A 20,068-nucleotide genomic window follows, 5' to 3' on the forward strand; every position below is an offset into this window, starting at 1 on the left:
AAATATTATTAATAAGCACTTCAGAGGAGTGGACCGCCGGGACCGGCGTGACCGCGGGGGCCACACGCAGCGCGGCGGGAAGCCGATATCCCTTTTTAGCTGACGACACATCGCGCCGCGCCGGCTGCTGCTGCTGCTGCTGACAGCGGAAAACTGACGATAAACTGACTGATGATGAACTGAATCAGACACAGACACGCATCTTACTGTACGCGACCCTCAACATGCAGAAATACACTTAATAAACATCTACAGACACACTGAGAAACAGCACTGACATGCAGTACTGAAAATGTAGGAGTTTCTAATAAAATGGCCAGTGAGTGAAATCACAAGGTTCTCCTGTAGGTGTTTCTAATAAAGTGTCCAGAGAGTGAAAGCACAAGGTTCTCCTGTAGGTGTTTCCAATAAAGTGGCCAGTAAGTGAAAGTACAAGGTTCTCTTATAGATGTTTCTAATAAAGTGGCCAACGAGTGGAAGCACAAGGTCTGTATCTCTCTTTCTGTATCTTTCTCAGTCTGTCTCTCTCTCTTTCTCTTTCTGTATCTCTCACTCTCTCTTTCTGTATCTCTCTCTCTTAGTCTCTATCTCTCTCCATCTCTCCCTCTTTCTGTATCTCTCTCGCTCTCTCTTTCTGTATCTCTCTCGCTCTCTCTTTCTGTATCTCTCTCTCTCTTTCTGTATCTCTCTCTCTCTCCATCTCTCCCTCTCTTTCTCTCTCTGTCTCTCTCTCTATTTCTCTCTGTATCTTTCTCTCTCTCTCTCTCTCTCTCTGTAGATAAATGGTGTGCTCGCAGTAACGCAGTGTTTGAATCTGCAGCATTAGTGGGTGATTTAGAGGTTTATTATACTGATAGATGATAAAAGCGACGCAGACACTTTGCTGCATTTGCATCTAGAGTGCTCTTATGCTTTTATTTCTGCCGGCCGCTGAGTGTGTATGAATAATATGTTATCACTCAGATTTTCTCCCCATCTTTAAAGCAGTCCATCACTGAACGGCAGACCTGTATCCTGCAGATCGAGACTCTAGCTGAGCTTCAAACCCATCTACTCATGTAATCCCCAACACAACACCACTTATTTATATTTATGTAGCACTTGTTCTTCAAAAGGTACCATAATGTTAAAGTGTAAAACTGATAATACACCACACAAAACTAAAGAAAACAAATAACGTAATACTTAATTAATAACCTGCACCTACTTCCTTATAAACACCTAGAGAACATTGTGTTTCCACTAGGTGGCCACTTTTTTTAAAGCAGTAGAGCAGTGAAGAGCATGGCCAGAGCCAGACTTGTTCACTCGTTTTGTAGACTGCTTCCTTCTCCCAGAGCAACCTCAGTCTCAGACCACCTTCATTGAGTTCAAAATGCAGTCTAAATGACCAGAAACTAGACTAGATTTATTTTTTTCTCCTGGATTCCCAGATTTCATGAGTAAGTGTAATATCCCGACAGCAAAAGTGTATTTCATGTATTTTATTACCCAACCATTTCCATTTTCATCACATCATATCAAATTACAGCATCTAAGCTTAGCCCTGTTTATCCCTGAGATTAACCAAAGCAACTACGCTCCAGTTTAAGCCTGGAGCTGCTGCAAGAGAGCCAATGTACATAGGTAACTACTAAACGAAGATGAAATAATGTTTTAAACGCTATCTTGACTCGGTCCAGATCAGAAAACTAATAAATGTAACAAGAGTGGCGACTTAGATTGAATACAAATACTACTACAGAGCCTAGCATGTATAACTAACTACATTAACATAGATAGACAGACAGACAGACAGATAGATAGATAGCAGACTTTCCAAACAAACTGTTAAGTAATTCATGTCTTCATCTGTTAATGCAACCAACAACACAAAATCATTTCATATGATCAAGAATATTGTTATTGATTAATAAGCTAGTTTCTTGACAGCTCGACTACAACTCAGCTACTCCAAGTAATGCAGAGGGGCAATGCAGTCGATCATTTAATTCCTGAGTGTAACCCCATCTTCTTACGATACAGTGGTATGCGGTTTAAAAACTGACTTATGAGGGAATAAAAATGTTGTAATATTAACACAGAGAAATATAACTGTAGGAATTGTGGGACTCAGGTGATGGAAACACAGTTTAAAGGTGAAAATCAGTTGGAATATGGGAGGGGCTGTTTTGTCACATATAAATATAAGGGGATGGGCAGAGTTACACGTCATACTGCAACCAGCCAGCAGAGGTGCTAGACCTTCCACTTCAATGGAAATACCTGCAAACCCTTGTGGTTTCACTTACTGGCCATTTTATTAGAAACACTAATTCTCTGAATCACTTAATCTTTGAAACAGTTCACTATTCTTTTACTTAACACTAGCACTATTTGTCATGCCAATAAAGCACCTTGAATTGAGAGAGAGAGAGGGAGCGAGAGAGACATAAAGCTAAAGAAAGTGCGAGATAGTGATAGTAAATAGTAAGAAAGGAGAAACAGAGAGAAACAGAGAGAGACAGAGAGAAAGATAAAGCTAAAGAGAGAGTGAGATATAGAACTACAAAGGTATAGAGCAAGCTACAGCTAAAGAGAGCGTGAAAGACAGCTATAGAGAGAAAGCCATAGAGAGCTGTTAGGGAGAAATGAAGGAAAGACACAGAGCGTGAGAGAGATAAACAGAGCCTGCTACGGGATGTGTATTAAATTTTAAGCATCTTAATTTTAATTAAACTGTTGTTTATTTGAGCCAAATCCATTTGAATTGTTTTCAATGTGTTCCTTCCTCCAGTTTCACAAATCAGTTCACACCATCTGGACACCCTGATGGACCATAATACTAAAAAGAAAGGAAGGGCTGTGAATGGGCCAGCTCTTATCAGCTTCAGTGGAGAAAAACACTAAACAAATTAATGCCAATCACTGCAAGAAGCTTATATCACTAAAATGACAACTTTACACAAGAAGGGAAAATGTTCTTAATGTTAAATGCAAGTCAGTGTAAAAAGACTTCACTCCAAGTCATTTTGGAGCATTTACACAAGTCTTATCATCATTACTGGTACATATGTTGTAACTTAAACAACACTTGATTGGTGTCAATAGAAAGTAGTATACCAAAAGTAGATGCAGATGAATTGGGAATTATTGTTCAACATATTTCACAGCTTCTTTTGCTTTTAAACAATACTATTTCTATTCCCATGACATCTGGAATGTCAGTAGGATTGGCTAAACTCTGAAAGTTTAGTTCATTTGGTCAAGATTTAGAGCCCAGACTAGAGATAAAGTACAACCAAAATGATGACTGGTGATTTTGATTTTGATTTTGACCGGAAATGACACCTGGCATCTCCCAGGAGATAATACAATGATGTACAAGAGGCATCATTGTGGAAAAAAAATATTTCTCAGCTTTTATTCAGTTAGTGACAGAGGTGAAAAGAAATCCAAGAATCACCACCAAGGCCATTCTGGTGAATCTGGGCTCTGCTGGCGGCAACATCTCAAGGCAGACAGTACAACGGACACTGCACACTGCTGGATTCCACGGACGCAGACCAAGGAGGACGCCACTTCTCCAGAAAAGGCACACAAAAGCCCACTTGACCTTTGCAAATGCTCATCTGGACAAAGAAGAAGATTTCTGGTGTTCTGTTTTATGGTCAGATGAAACAAAATTGAATTGTTTGGCCACAATGATGTATCCTTCGTTTGGCGTAAAAAAAGGAGAAGCCTTCAACCCTAAGAACACCATCCCCACTATCAAACACGGTGGTGGGAACCTAATGTTTTGGGGGTGTTTTTCAGCTAATGGACCAGGAAACTTGATTGCAGTAAATGGCACCATGAAAAAAGAGCAATACATCAAGATTCTCAACAACAACATCAGGCAGTCTGCTGAGAAACATGGCCTTGGGAACCAGTGGACATTTCAGCATGACAACGACCCAAAACACACAGCAAAAGTGGTGAAGAAATGGTTAGCGGACAAAAACATTAACGTTTTGCAATGGCCCAGCGAGAGTCCTGACTTAAATCCAATTGAGAATCTGTGGAGGGAGCTAAAGATCAGGGTGATGGCAAGGAGACCCTCCAATCTCAAAGAGTTGGAGCTCATCGTTAAAGATGAATGGGCAAAAATACCAGTGGAGACATGCAAAAAGCTGGTCAGCAATTACAGGAAGCGTTTGATTGCTGTAATAGCCAATAAAGGTTTTTCTATTAATTACTGAGAAGGGTATGAATAATTTTGGACATGCCACTTTTTGTTCGAATGTGAATAAAAGCTGAGAAATATTTTTTTTTCCACAATGATGCCTCTTGTACATCATCGTATTATCTCCTTGGAGATTCCTGTGTCATTTCCGGTCAAAATGTATAAAATAAATAAGATACTAACCAAAAATTATAATTTTCTTTGATTATACCAAACTGAAAACATAATCAAGAGGAAGATGGATGATCACAAGCCATCAAACCAAGCTGAACTGCTTGAATTTTTGCACTAGGAGTAAAGGCATAAAGTTATCCAAAAGCAGTGTGTAAGACTGATGGAGGAGAACATGATGCCAAGATGCATGAACACTGTGATTAAAAACCAGGGTTATTCCACCAAATATTGATTTCTGAACTCTAAACTTTATTAATTACATTATTTGAGCTCTGAAAGCTCTGCATCTTTTTTGTTATTTCTGCTATTTATCATTTTCTGCAAACAAATGCTCTAAATGACAATACAACAATACAACAAGTATTCTAGAATATCCTGAAAATAACATCTAGCCTGTGTCGATGTTTTCTATAATATACTTTGCAATTTTTTGTAACTTTTAGGTACATCAAACTATCAAAATATACTGCAAAATTGGTCTTGGGGCCTAAAAATGTGTAGCTGCCCTCACCAGTAAAAAGTACAAATGAAGGGCATGACAAAAAATAAATAATCATGAATAATCGACTAATCGAACAAATAATCGGCAGATTAGTTGACTGCTAAAATAACCATTGGTTGCAGCTCACTGGTGTGGTGCCCGTTGGTGTACATTACAGACACTTTGACAGCCCAACAAAATGTTAATAAGGTCCTGCAACCACTGGCACATACAGTTACTGAAAGCACACTCTGGTGTACTCATTGATCGGCACAAAGCTCTTATCACCAGGAAAAGGTGTGGAATGCTATTGGGCATGCTATCAAAACTCCACCCCTGATCCTGGTCGTGTCTCACCTGCATTATAGGAGCGATCCAGCTTCTCCCACAGTGGCTCATCCTCATGGTGCAGGATGGACAGCTTAAGGGGTTCATAAATGGAGCCTGAGCATAGAAAACACATAGAGCAGGTCAGAACCACACAGATATACACACACTTACACACACACGCACTTATATACATAGATACACACACTTACAAAAGTAAGTACACACACCTACACACACACACACAAGCTTGAGATTCTTTACAGACACAGCTTCGCTCTCTGAGACCGCGGTGGTGCAGAAGTGCACACTTCAAAGCCCGGCGTTCACTCTGTGGAGCGTACTTCAGCCCACAAGCCGACACCTGCACTGATTTAGCATGCTGCTAACGCTAAGAGTGCTAATTGGGCACACTTGAAATTCAGAGACACTGCAGTGTTACCTGTTTTAACAGCGGATTAGCTCAAGCAGCACAGTTCCTCACTTACCAGAGATCAGGTTCACCGGGAAACAGTATTAAGGAAAAAAAAAAGCTGTAAAAGGTTTTAATATATTGTACCTTTTAATCGCCTGTAGGATGTAAAATATTCACCTCCTGCATTCTGGAATACAGCAACTTTAACTAATGCTCCCTACTGATTTTTACAGTGTACAGTTGGAACTAAGCCAATAAACACAATTTTACATTATATAATAACTTTGACACGCATAGCATGCTTCACAGTATATTTGATCTTGATATGGTTTATATAACACAAAGACAATCATCCTGCATTAGAAAAGAAAAAAAAAACATATATATTTCCTTTATACATGACTGGAATTATTTGTATTTATGTTCCTTTGAACTCTTCCGCGAACCCACATGCCCCCTTGGCATCTCACGGCGGGGTGCCAAAGATGAGGCTAGGCTATTGGTTGCGAAGACTACATGGCAAAATCTGCACACTGTATTATCTAACTGTAACAATAAAGTATTAATAAGCAGCAGGATATAAATACAACTAACTGATGATAAGCACAGCAGCCTTATAAGTAGAAAATGCTCCTTTCCCTTCGAGCTTTTTAAACTGGCAGCCCAAGTAGTTAACCTATTTTTATGCCTTTTAATGTTACGACTTCACTCTTGCCAATTTTTCTGGTAGGCTACTGTATTTTTTAAACCAGCACTTGTAGCACTGTTCACAGTATGTAATGTTATTTGTGTACAGAGCCTGTACATCTGCTAATACCCCCACCCAATAGCAACATGTTATAAAGAGTGTTAATACACTCAAACCAGCACAATACAAACCAGCCAATAAGAGCAGAACTCAATTGCATATCATCAAATCATACTTAAGTTATTATATGCATTTTAAATATATATATTTTTTTGCATATAAAACCAAATATACGCTGTTGTTCTTCAGGGAGAGGTGTTATTGTATGGAACATTAGCCCCACCCATTCAGTATACAGCACTTTAGCTCCACTTTACATTGAAGTCATATAACAGATGCTGGTCGGTAAACACAATAGGGGGATGGTTGGCCTAGTCATAGATTTAAATCTATTAATCTATCTATTAAAATGCTGCCTAGTTCAGGACTAAACTGCTCCTACATGGATAAAAGTCTTGGGAAAACTGCTTATTTACTGAAATCAAGAGTACTAAAAAGTTTATCCTGCTCATATTGTTGTAACTGTCTCTATTGTCCAGATAAGGCTTCCCTACTACATTTTTAGCACATTACTGTGAGGAATTTGATTGTATTCAGTGAAAAGTGAGCTAAGGCATTCATGAGGTCAGGATGTTGGACAGTGATCACCACCCCACTTCATCATCATCCCGAATTCCCCAACTGGTCCCATACAAAAAGTATTGGGTGGAGCTCCAACGTTCCAGAGAACAGATTTCCTCCATTGCTCCACATCTCTAAAACTGACACGGTGCCAACAGGAATGCCCACACATATTTGGGCATGTAGTGCAATCCAAGCAAAACCTAGCTCAACTTCTGTAAGGAAAGTAAGGAATAGATATGTGAAAAAATGTAGCATCTGTGCTCTCAAAAGTCTTTTTCAGTCAATATAAAATTCTGAAATTCTCCCGAGCGTCTGGTTCCGGCCCAGTAGAGACTGGAAACCGAGGTTTGGCTCTGAGGCAGCGAACGACTCTGAGGAAACCCCCTTCAGCTGAAAGCACCATTCCAGACACATTTAACTCTGGAGTGATTTACATTTTAATGGAATCGACCCCAGGTCAATACCTCAGGTACCCAAAATTCCCATTTCCGGGCAAATTAGCATAATTTCCATCAGCTTTTAAGTAGCAGGGACAAAGCCAGCGCTTTGACGATAACTCCAACTAAAGCGGCGCACATCCAGCAGCAAAAGCAGAGATTCATCTGCTTTAAGTTGGACTGCGCACACTGAAGAGACCTGACTCCAGTTGCTAAGTAACCTTCTAAGAACAGAGATGATTGAAAAATCTATAGAAAAAGATGACAAAGCAAGGTGATAAAGCTATGATTGGATAAAAACACTGATTTTCTCTGACTGAGAGATAAATGTTCAGATTCTGAAGTTGGATTTATAGTTCTGCACTGGAGTCACAAAACAGGGTATCTGAGAATAAAAGTCTTGGGATGAACTTAATCTTTTGATCTAAATCAAAATCTTATTCAAGTTTATTTTTCCATATTCACAGTCATGTTGCAATAAGTTGGCAATGCGATGGCAAAGTATCATGGCATACAGGGGTTACAGTTAAATATATAGAAAGTATATTGCAATGCTATAAACAAGGCAATATACACTAGGGCTGCACGATATGTCACACAATTTAAAACGTCATGTTGCAATGTTTTGATTCTTGACACAAGAAGTAGATACACAGTGCTGTCTCTGTGTCTGTGTGAATGGCAGACTGCTGCTGCCTGTGCCTATATCCACATGCCTCTATTCACATGGTTGGGCACGTGTCATGGTAAACGCATGCGTGGAAAGCTGTGCACCTCAGTCCAGCACAGTTTTCCAGGTACAAAGCTGTTCAAACCTTTGACTTGTACTGTATATACTACTGTTGCTATCCTTGATTTCAATAGAACCGCTGAAGAAGCAGGTGTCTTGAAGCTTCTGGAAATGTATAATAATTTATATGCAGGGATATACTGTATTTTATAAAATACCATTTTATAATGCAGTCTATAATCCCAGTCTTAGTTCTATGGATATGGGGGGTTTGCTGTATGTTGGGTGTAAACATGAACCCATTCACTGCAACACCACTTACCATATCTGCCCAGTTTGTGTCGCGGGCTGGAATTCTCACTGGCAGTGGCGGCCATGTTTGGTTAGATGAAGGCTACAGTGATCCTCTCTCTCTCTCGCTCAGCTACAGTATATTATAACTCTACTGAAACGCTGCAGGTTAGTGGAGCATTAGTGAAAGAAGACAGATTACATTCAATTACACAAACTCATCAGCACAGCTTCAGATTAACATGCAGCAAAATTACACACAATCAATCAATCAATTAATCAGATAGATAGATAGATAGATAGGTTCTTAACGCCGTGCCGACACACTAGGGTCATTTTAACGGCGGTATTTAAGTCAAATCTTCAAACTGTGCATTATTTTATATAAAATTAATTATAAAAGTTGAGTTATATTTAAAAAATTTAAAAAATTCATAATTTTTCCAGGTGCTGCGGCTTTAAGCACATTTGGCATCTCACGTTCAGTAAAAAACCTCAGTCTATCTGAGTGCAGTGGTTTGCAGTCCATTAAAATGTGTTTCAAGGTAAGTCTGTCTTTACAAAGGTGACAGGTTGGAGCATCTTCTCCAGTCAGTAGATGTTGGTGCGTCAACTTTGAGTGACCGATTCTACATTTTGTAAGTATGGTTTGATGTAGACGACTGTCCATTCTAGTGTAGGTTCGTCCGACTTTGTCCTCTATGTCATGCAGTTTGTTAAAGGTTTTACTGTCCCATTCAGTCTGCCATTTGTTTTTGAAATACGCGAAGATCTGTGGATAGCTGTCTCTGGGAGGGATGGGTCGTGTGCTGATTCTGACTGCAGTGGATGTTCTGGCAAGTCGATCTGCTCTTTCATTTCCTGGGATTCCAATATGGCTTGGGATCCAGCAGTAGACTACGTCAAAGTCTTGATCTCGTAGTACTTTGTCCTTTCTCAGTATTTCTGTAACAATGGGATGGACTGTGTCAGGGTGTTCCAAGGCTTTAAGGCAGGATTTGGAGTCTGTAAAAATGATAAATTTTTTCCGGTTGCTTGTTTGGATGTATTCCAAGGCCAATAATAGCGCATATGCTTCTGCGGAGAATATGGAACTGGAGTTTGGTAGCTGTATACTGTGCTGGTAGTTTGCGCATGTGACTGCTGATATGACTCTTGTTTCAGTTTTGGAGCCATCTGTGTAGACTGTCATATGACGTAGGTAACATCCTCTGGTTTCAAGGAATAACTGGTAGTAGTCATTCGGGTGGGTGTTTTGCTTTCGTTTTTCTGCCAGTTTCAATATTATGTTTGGTGTTGTATACTCCCAGGGGGCTATGGGCTGGCAAGTCCGATTCATCGAATCCATGGGAAGCTCCAGGGCTTCCAGGTCCGATTTGATTCGAAGTCCTAGGGGTCGGATCTGTGTTGGTTTGGCCTCATATTTATTTTCGAAGCGATTCCTGAACGTAGCTTTGTAGGCAGGGTTTGATCTATTTCCATAGAGTTTAACAGCATAGTTCAGGGCCATTGTTTGTCGTCTTAGACGAAGCGGTGGTTCATTTGCTTCCACATATAAGCTGTCTATGGGAGATGTTCTGTATGCACCTAAGGCCAGTCTCAGGCCTTGATGTTGAATTGTGTTTAACGGACGAAGGTATGACGTTCTGGTTGCACCATATATAATACTGCCATAGTCCAGTCTGGACTGTATTAGAGCTCTGAAAAGGTGCCGGAGTAGGTGGAAGTTTGCTCCCCATCTAGTATTGGCTAGCACTCTTATTATATTCAGTGTTTTATGACATTTGTTTCTTAAGTACTGGATGTGGTGTTTAAAGGAGAGTTTTTGATCTAGGAATATCCCCAGAAATTTTGTCTCTTTCTCCAGTTTAATGGCTACTCCATCCAGATACAAGACGGGATCTGGGTGAAGTGATCGTAGTTGGCAAAAATGGTTGCATGTTGTTTTAGATTTGGAGATCTTGAACCCATTTTGGGCAGTCCACCGCAATATGTTGTTTATTGCGATTTGAAGTTTCCGTTCGATAGCTGGCATGTATTTTCCTTTGTAGCATATACACAAATCATCAACATAAAGTGAGCACATGATGTCAGTGTCCAGTACTTCAGTTACTTGATTGATTTTGATGTTGAACAAGGTTACAGATAATATGCTACCTTGTGGTACACCCAGTTCCTGAGTATGGGTTTCAGAGTACGTGTCTTTTATTTTAACTTTGAAACGTCTGCCAGTCAGGAAGTTTGCAATAAACGTGGGTAGCCGTCCTTTGAGGCCCATTTTCTTCATATCAGCCAGGATGCCTTGTTTCCATGTGGTGTCATATGCCTTTTCAAGGTCAAAAAACACTGCTACAGTGTGCTGTTTATTCAGAAATCCATTCCTGATGAATGCTTCAATTCTTACTAGATGGTCTATCGTACTTCGGCCACGTCTGAAACCATTCTGAAAACTGCTGAGCAATCCATGTCGTTCTAGCACCCACACAAGTCGTCGATTTATCATTCTTTCCATGGTCTTACATAGGCAGCTCGTAAGCGCTATAGGTCGGTAGTTGTTTGGATCTGTGTGATCCTTTCCCGGCTTTGGAATAGGGATGATAGTTGCTTCCTTCCAACTGGTTGGTATATGGCCCGTTGTCCAAATTTCATTGATTATATGTAATAGTGTTTGGCAAGTGCTGTCCGGAAGGTGCTTTAGGAACTGATAGTGTATTTGGTCTGGTCCTACGGCCGTATCGTGTGCCGTACTAATGGCAAGTTGTAGTTCTTCCAATAAGAAGAGACAGTTGTATGGCTCATGATTGTCTGAGTTAAAAGAGAGTGGTCTTCTAAGTTGTTGTAAGTAGATTTTCCGAAATTCAGGGAGGCAAGTTTCTATGGAAGAGTTGTTCTCGAAAGATCTTGCAAGTTCGTCCGCTATTTCCTTTTCTTTTGTTATTATAGTTCCTTTGCATTGTAGATGTTGAATTTGTGGAGATCTGTTTTTGTTCTTCATGCAGTTGATCATGTTCCAGACCTTCTTTGAGGGAGAGTTCATCTGCAGTTTTGAAACAAAGTTTTCCCACGTGAACCTTATGGCCGCCCTTATTGTTCTGCGAGCTTGAGCTCTGCTGATTTTTATGTTGATGAAGTCGTCCATAGTGGGGTGTTTGTTGAAATATTTGATTGCTTTTTTCCTATTACGAATAGCAGCTTTGCAGTCTTCATTAAACCATGGATTAAAATGTTTCATATTTTTTGTTGTGGATTTGGGTATTGTTTGTTCAGCTATGTCTATGAGGGAGTTTGTGAACCATTCAATTGAAGGTTTGTCATTTAGGTTAAGAATCTGGTACTGTGCTTCACAGGAAGTACGAAAGGCTTGCCAATCGGCCCTTTTGAGTTGCCACTTTGAAGGTTTTAGTAGTCTTGTTTCGGTAGTAAAACTGATCCTTAGTGGGTAGTGGTCACTTCCACATTGATCATCCCAAACTTGCCAAGTCGTGTCAAGGAAGAGGTCCGGGGAACAGATCGTGAGGTCTATAGCAGAGTAAGTTCCAAGTCCGGGGTGCAGATAAGTATTGTCCCCATTGTTTAAAAGACATAAACTTCTTGCATTCATAAGGTCTTCAATCATTCTGCCTCTGTTGTCCGTCTTCGTACTTCCCCATAACGTGTTGTGTCCATTAAAATCTCCCATGAGGATGACAGGAGAAGGGAGTTGATTTAATAATGCGTCCAAGTCTTGCTGTTGTACATGGATCACTGGGGGTAGATAGATCGAGCACAAGGTTATTGGTTTATGCAGGGTCACTCGAATAGCTGTAGCTTGAATGACAGAGTTTATCATAATTCTACTGTGGAGAACATTGTCCCGGATCAGTATTGCTGTCCCACCTGTTGGCCGATAAGTGGACGGACCTGGTGATAGATACAGAATATACTTTTTGCAGGTTGCAATATTTTGTGCGTCCATTTGCGTCTCCTGGAGACAGAAGGCTATGGGATTCAATATTGCCGCCAATTGTTGGAGTTCCGGAAAATTTGCCTTGAAACCTCTGCAATTCCACTGTACGATATTAATGTCAGCTATCATGTGGGTAGAACATGCAATTGGTCCTTTGGTTTACCTCTGGGTGATGAGCTTCTGTGGCGTCTCGGTTTCGGGTCTTGCATTTCTACTTCGTTTGGTGTATCTTTTGGTTTGTTGTGTTGAAGAGTTGGTTTAGTTTGAGAGCCTGAACTCTTCCTCGATTTACTATTGGTTTCTGATTCCATAGCTTTGTGGCCAGAAGTCGTTTTCTGTTTGTGGGTAACCGTTTCTTGTGCACTTAAAATTGGACAGGGTTTTGCACCACAAACCCACGTTAAATCAGTTTGTGTGTCCACATTTGATGTGACCTTTACTGCTGCTGCGTAGGACTTCCCAGGACGAAAGTTCAGAGTTTGTTCTACAAGTCTCCTGGCTTCGAAGTACGGAATCTTGTTGCTGTGTTTTATTTTCTGGATTTCTTTCTCTTTGTTCCATACAGGACAATATTTGGCAGCCGCACTATGGTCTCCATTACAGTTTACACATTTTGGGGGTTCCTTGCACTCAATTCCATGTTCAGGTTCTCCGCAGGTGATGCATATCGCAGCACTGTTGCAGTTTGTTGCTCCATGTCCGAACTTTTGGCATTTGAAGCATCTGAGCGGGTTTGGAATGTAAGGATCAACCGTTGTTTTTATGTATCCTATGTCCACTTTTTCAGGCAGATGTGCCCTATCGAAAGTCAAAATATATGTATGAGTCTTGAAAGTGTAGTTTGATTTTTTGATAATAATCCGTCTCACGTGTGTAACTCCTTGTAATGACATCTCGTCAGTTATTTCAGAGTCTTCCAGTCCGTCAAGTTCTCGGGTACGTATAACGCCTTTGCTGCTGTTGAGAAAGGGGTGCATAGTCACCTTGATCTTCACACCGGCGAGCTCCGTGGCACGGAGCAGATTGTCCATCTGTGCTTTCTTGGAGCATTCCACCAAAATTTGACCAGATCTCAGTTTTTTGACGTTTTTAACTGTTCCAGCTATACCAAGGATACCCTTGTGGACAGCAAATGGCGACAGTTTAGTAATAGGAGGATCTTGTGTCATGGATTCCAGCAGTACAAAGTGTTGGCCATCGTCTTTCAAAGTTAAGGGTTGATCCGTTTTCTCGTAGCGTAGGTCCAGGTCGATCATCCTTCTTTTAGCATTAGTTCTCTCCATGGTGATATATTGTTTGGTTCGCCATCCCTACTCCCCACCCACCTCGGAGTCCAACTAGGGGACGCACAGAGCCGCGGATCTCCAGCGGATGTGTGTCAGGGATATAGGGATGGTATACTCGAGCAGTCATTAGATGGTACGTCGCTACTCGATTGACCCTTCAGCCGACGCCTTCTGGTCTCACTGATATCCTGGTGGCATATCCGGAGGTTCCAGGGCAGGTCTCGACCAGCCGATTGATCAGAGTGGGCCACTCTGACCACCTGACTATGTGAAGTAGGAGCCAAAGTACCGTGTTGGGTTCTGGGAGCCGCAGCCACCAGTTCCCTCAGACACCAGGATCTCTTCCTCCACAGACACAGGTCGCACCTCACGGCAAACGAGGCGTCCCATTTTTCGCCTCGTACGAAAAGCAAGGGAGTGCTGAGAACCTATTCTATTCCGGGATTCTCACGGAAGGGGGGGGGGGGGGTAGGGGGGGGGGTATGGTTGTCCTGCCCTTGACATATCAGGATGCCTATGGTTGTAGATACCCTGTTGGCGTCAATTGGAGGATCAATCTAGGCACCTCTTTGGCTGCATCTGCTATCTCAATTAATCAGATCAAACTGCAGGGATGCAAAGTGATATCGGAATTCTGCAGGAATCCATATACGATCGATAAACAGATTTGACTGATGCTGATTTAAATGGGTCTGTCACAATATGTAGAAATAACCAAAAAATAATTGTGATAGAATGGCACTAATATAAGAGTCATAAAGTTGCATAATAATACATTTTTACTTTTTTTATGATGTTTATAAATAAATTATAAATAGAATTATGATACCGATCAACATATCACATTAATTTGTAATGAATGGGCAATACATGAAATTGTTACACTTTTGTGAGCTATATATATATATATATATATATATATATATAGTTATAGTTATTGTGACAGACCTTAATTAGATATAAGATCTTCAGAGGAGCTAAATGTGGAGTTATTGTACTTCTATTTATCTATAAAGCTTATCCAAATAGACTTACATGAGAAATATCGGTTGTCAGATTTGACCCAGACTTCCTATATCACTGCATCCCCACCAAACATTTATGACTAAATAATGAAGTGTTAAAATGTGGTTTTAGACAATCTGAGTTTGTGACATCTAATTTAATCTCATGCACTTTATAATGTGATTAATTATAAGAGGATTGTGATGTTAACCACTAAATTATGAAGAAATTTGTAAAAAAATAAAAATAATAAAAATAAATAAATAAGATAAATTACTCTTTATGAAAACACATCACTACACCAGTGATTGGCTTGAAGGAAGTAAATACATTTTGTATGCCAGAGTTTTTAATACTTTGACGTAATAAATATTTATATATTTAATTTAATATTATTCTGAGCTCACCAGAAACTTTATTTGTGGTCTAAGCATAATATCTTGTGACAGTATGTCACCTGCACAGATGCTCCATATATTATCTAACACATGGAATAAGACTGGAATAATTTATGTAGACAAAATACAAAAACAAGTAACGTTTTCTATCAACGGGATCAACATATTTTTTTAAAATATAATAATCTCATATTTTAAATAGGGCTGCACAATATATTGTTTAAGCATTATTATCACTATGTGTATATGGGCAATAGCCATGTTCCATTCAAATAATAATAATAATAATAATAATAATAATAATAATAATAATAATAATAATAATAATAATAATAATTTAAAAAAATCATGCTATTTCCATGATAACCACTAGAGACAGATTATACATGCTGTTAATAATTCTATTCTGACATTCAGACTGACATTAACCATTTTCAAAATATTGCAAAAAAAAGAAAGAAAGAAAAAAGAAATGCTTAAATGAATGTGCTATAAAGCATACTATATGATGTGATATTAAGATCAGAAAAAAATACGTTTTACAAATCAATATATAGAAAAATAGGTGTATAATGTATTTATCGTGACAGGTCTAAATATTATAAAAAAAAAAAAAAAAAAAAAAAAAAAAAACATGTGTTCATCAGCGGGCCACTGAATGAAACTATATTAACTGGGAGAGTGTTGATAACCAAACATAGCATTTTTTTTTATTTAACTTTAACTTTAAATCTCTCAATAAACAATAATAATGGAACAGTGGTATAATCACAATAATACACTCGAGGTTTTTTCTGTACTAATATTACATGTCAAAGACAATATAACACTTCCTATCATGTATTATTGCTTAAATAGTTTGTAAAATCTAAATATACACTGATCTAGTTATTTTATTTTACTAGCAATACCAAACACAAGTGTACATTTTAACAACACACTTACTACTTACCGAACCTTTATTTATTTATTTATTTATTTATTTATTTTTACTTATTGCACCTTTAATGTTATTTTAATATTCTTTGCTACCAGAGAGGCCATAATCTGACCTCAAATTGAGCAACATTTAGTTTAAACAGTTCTAAATCTTCTATAAAACAGAATTAAAGGTTAATCCGTACTGTTCCTCAGTCTAAACGCTGGGAGATGTTGGTCTGGGGTCTTTAAATAGCCCAAACCTTAAGCCTGACCTTTAAATTCTCAGCCCCCCGTTACACAGACACACACAGCTAGCGCAAACCTGCAGCCCCACCGCGCTCAAACCGGCCTGACACGGGCTGCAGCGCGCAGAAATCAACTCAACACTCATATATCACCGTAACCGCGGCGCTGCGGGAGACAGAACCGAACCTGAGCGCTTGGACCGGGCTTTAAACTCCAGCAGCTTCCAGCCGACATCAGCTAAAGTGGCCATGTTTACTCCTCACTGACACTGCAGCGCGACAGTGGCGCGACGTCATGACGTGTTACGTCGCAGAAGCATGTCTAAATTATTATTATTATTACCTTTTTAAAATATTGTTATAGTTTAGTCTTTAACTTATTATTAATTTACTAGTTTATCTACGTCTAAATAGTGTGTGAAATATAACAGAAAATAAAATAAAAATGTAAAAACAGTGTGCCGTAAAGCAGCACGCCGTATTCCGACTTTTGTAGTCTTTTCAGCATCTCCGGCTGTCAAAGATGTGGTCGATTGCTGCAGCTCGATTGTAGTTTTGTTTCTGCTCACTGCATCCCGTCTTTAGAGCTGCCACCTTTCAGAAATTACAATAAGGGACGCGCCCACAATAATAATAATAATAATAATAATAATAATAATAATAATAATAATAATAATAATAATAATAATAATAATAATAATAAGCTTAAATGACGTCTATCTATCTATCTATCTATCTATCTATCTATCTATCTATCTATCTATCTATCTATCTATCTATCTATCTATCTATCTATCAATGGGATATATAAATTATTATTTTTTATATTTGTTATACTGTTTAAATTCTTTAATACACAATAAAACAATTATTCATTTCTTAATAAGAAATGGGATCAATTAAATGCAATAAAATGTGCTGTAAAGCAGTGCATGAGGCTGGTCTAAATTATTATTATTATTATTATTATTATTATTATTATTATTATTATTATTATTATTATTATTATTATTATTATTATTATTGTGGGCTGTCAATCCATACATCCATTCAGTCAGCCATATATCTATAGTCATGTTTACTCACTGACACTTCACTGCGACAGTGGCGTGCATTCCTGACTCGTGACGTCGTCGAGGCTCGCCTAAATTATTATAATGATTTAAAATAATAGTTATATTGTTTAAGTTATATGTTTAATAAATGCATTTGTTTTATCAGTTTATTAATAATGCATGGGGTAAACTAAATACCTTCAAAAATTATATATTTATAAAAGAATCGTGTGCCGTAAAGCAGCACTCCGTATTCTGACTGTTGTAGTCTTTTGTGAATCTCCGGCTGTCAGGATGTGGCCGCCCTGCTTTAGCTCGGTTTTAGCATTAGTTTTGCTGTTTTCTGGTCATGAAATCGCGTCTGGGCTTCAGGACGTGACCACGGATCTGTTTGGGACGGAGAACAAGGGAACTGTAGCCGCTTTTGGGGATTTTAACTCGGATAAGCAGACTGATATCTTCATCATCAGAGAACGTGAGTAAGATACAGGGCTGGAGTTAGCTGGCTAGTCCAGATCCAGAAAGCGCAAAATCCGCTCCAGGGATTTGTTCCAACTGCCTGAGCGGCTCTGCTGCAGCTCAACCGGCAATGTAATTGGAACAAAACCTTGGAATGGATTTTTACTTTCTGGACCTGGACTAGCTAGCTTTACTAACTACTAGCTAAATAGCTAGCTATGCTAATCAATAACCCTGATTCTGGACCTAATAAAGCTTGTCAGTTAGTGATAACTGGCTACAGACTAATTAGAGGCTTTATTTGTTTATTAATAATTATATATTTATTAAAATACTAAGCTGTCAGGGTTTGTGTATGAGTCTGGTTAGCTAGTTAGCACACAAAGCTAAGTTACACCTGTATGGTTAGCTTGCTGAGCTTACCCTGTATGAACTCTGTATTATTCATTTGTTTAAGGTTATTATACTGCTTTTATAAGTTGTGCCACCTCCTCACATTAATACTGAGCTTCTCTATATTATATTTAATGTCTAAAATGAAGTAACTGTTCAACACAACGTTTAATAAACGACTGTCAGTTGGGAGGTTCAGTTGTAAACATTGGAAGGAGGAACTCACATGATCTGTATGAACTGTTCCTAACCTGTTCCTTAATGCTGTCCATACACTCCACGATTTTGAAAAGACTTTTAACACTTTAACACGGTCAGTGTAACGTTTGTCAACTTAATTTTCTGACTATAAAATGCAAAAATATAAAATTCATTTTTTAATGCAGTGCAGTGTACAAGAAATATAAGTTTTCATCCAATTTTCCAATTTTATTTTTTTCCTCTCTGCCCCTCACAATCATAATTTCAGAAAAAAATTAAGAAATTAATCTTTATTTTTTTTTATCTTAATTTTGCAAATTATTATTATACCATCAAATTTGTGTTGCAAAAATAGACAAATCTGAAAATCGAGAGAAGTTTCAATATTTTTTTTTAAATTCTGTTTGAGAAAGGCTGAAATTAAACTAAACTAGATCATTGAAAAATTGCATGAAAACCCGTTTCTTCTTCATTTAAAATTTAGCTTGATACAGTCAGAAAAAATAGATTTTATCAGCATTGTAACAGAATCAATGGTCCAGAATGTCATTGTACTAATTTTGCACTCTTAATATCTCCATATACCCAGGATTAAAGTAAAATAAATGATACTGGACATATTTAATATGTCTCTAGTAGATATATAATGGGAAATTAGAACAGTGTGAATTTTTCTTTTGTTAAATACAGCAAAAAAGTAGTACACTGATGTGATCATTTTAGGGTATAATATCATTTACAATATTTTATAAAACATTTATAAAAAAATGTTGGCCATATTATTGTGTACGATGCGGTATGGTACACACCCTAATTGTTAAGTCTTTTAACTTTTTCGAAAAACACTAATTCCAGGTGCCAAATATTCAGTGTCTCGACTCTCTAGGGTGCAGAATTCTTTGTTTAATTTTGTGCGGTTTTGGGTATAAATTCTATAAATCTCTAGATTGCAATTAAAACACTGGGTGTTGTATTTATTATTATTTTTTTGACTTTTTTTTTTTTTTCTTTCTTAGAGTCTGAGCTGTTGATCTTCTTGGCTGATCTGAAAGCACCGTATTTTAAACCTAAGGTGCATCTCACCAAGAACGCCTTTCCCAGGTAAGCTTCAGGTGAACACTGAAGGTTGGTTAATAACTCCCTCTACTACCCCATTGATGCTCTCCTTTTCCCAACTGTCCACACTGTTCCACAGTTCTGTTCTTCTTGTATCTCCACCAGTGATTTCAGCATCATCAGCAGCGTTGTCCCTGGAGATTATGATGGAGATTCTCAAATGGACGTTCTCATCACCGGCCACCCAAAAAGCTCAGACGGCCAACAGACCAAAATCATCGTCTTCTGGGGCAATAACCAAACTCTGGGTAAAGCTTTAATTAATACACACTGGCCACATTAGTAAAAAGACCTAGAAATAAACCTTGTGCTTACACTTACTGGCCCTTTTATTAGAAACACCTACAGAACCTTGTGCTTCCACTCACTGACCAATTTATTGGAAACACCTACAGATAAACCTTGTGCTTCCCACACACTGGCCACTTTATTGCAAACACCTACAAAAAAATGTGTGATTCCACTCACTGGCCACTTTATTGGAAACATCTACAAAAGAATCTTGTGCTTCCACTCACTGGCCACTTTATTGGAAATACCTACAAATGACCCTTATGCTTCCACTTACTGGCCACTTTATTAGAAACACCTACAAAAGAACCTTGTTCTTCC

The 20,068-nt window shown here is 38.6% G+C and overlaps 2 protein-coding genes across 4 annotated transcripts in view; one reads left to right on the top strand and one right to left on the bottom strand.

Moving 5' to 3' along the window:
- Positions 1–16,513, bottom strand: part of phkb (phosphorylase kinase, beta) — a 180,534-nt gene extending 164,021 nt beyond the window's left edge. For 2 of the 3 annotated variants that reach the window (XM_049471148.1, XM_049471149.1), the window contains exons 1-2: positions 16,420–16,513; positions 5,217–5,303 (exon numbers count right to left, since the gene is read on the bottom strand). In XM_049471148.1, coding sequence (XP_049327105.1) covers positions 5,217–5,303; positions 16,420–16,483 — 151 coding nt within the window. In that variant the 5' untranslated portion in view covers positions 16,484–16,513. Of the gene's footprint in view, positions 1–5,216; positions 5,304–8,462; positions 8,594–16,419 lie in introns of all 3 variants that reach the window. The other variant, XM_049471150.1, reaches the window with a different exon arrangement.
- Positions 16,514–17,552: 1,039 nt separating this feature from the next.
- Positions 17,553–20,068, top strand: part of itfg1 (integrin alpha FG-GAP repeat containing 1) — a 215,490-nt gene continuing 212,974 nt past the window's right edge. Inside the window, exons 1-3 of the mRNA XM_049470889.1 lie at positions 17,553–17,762; positions 19,357–19,441; positions 19,562–19,704. Coding sequence (XP_049326846.1) covers positions 17,582–17,762; positions 19,357–19,441; positions 19,562–19,704 — 409 coding nt within the window. The 5' untranslated portion in view covers positions 17,553–17,581. The remainder of the gene's footprint in view (positions 17,763–19,356; positions 19,442–19,561; positions 19,705–20,068) is intronic.

The sequence above is a fragment of the Astyanax mexicanus genome, chromosome 23 (genome assembly GCF_023375975.1).
Source record: "Astyanax mexicanus isolate ESR-SI-001 chromosome 23, AstMex3_surface, whole genome shotgun sequence".
NCBI lineage: Eukaryota > Metazoa > Chordata > Actinopteri > Characiformes > Acestrorhamphidae > Astyanax > Astyanax mexicanus.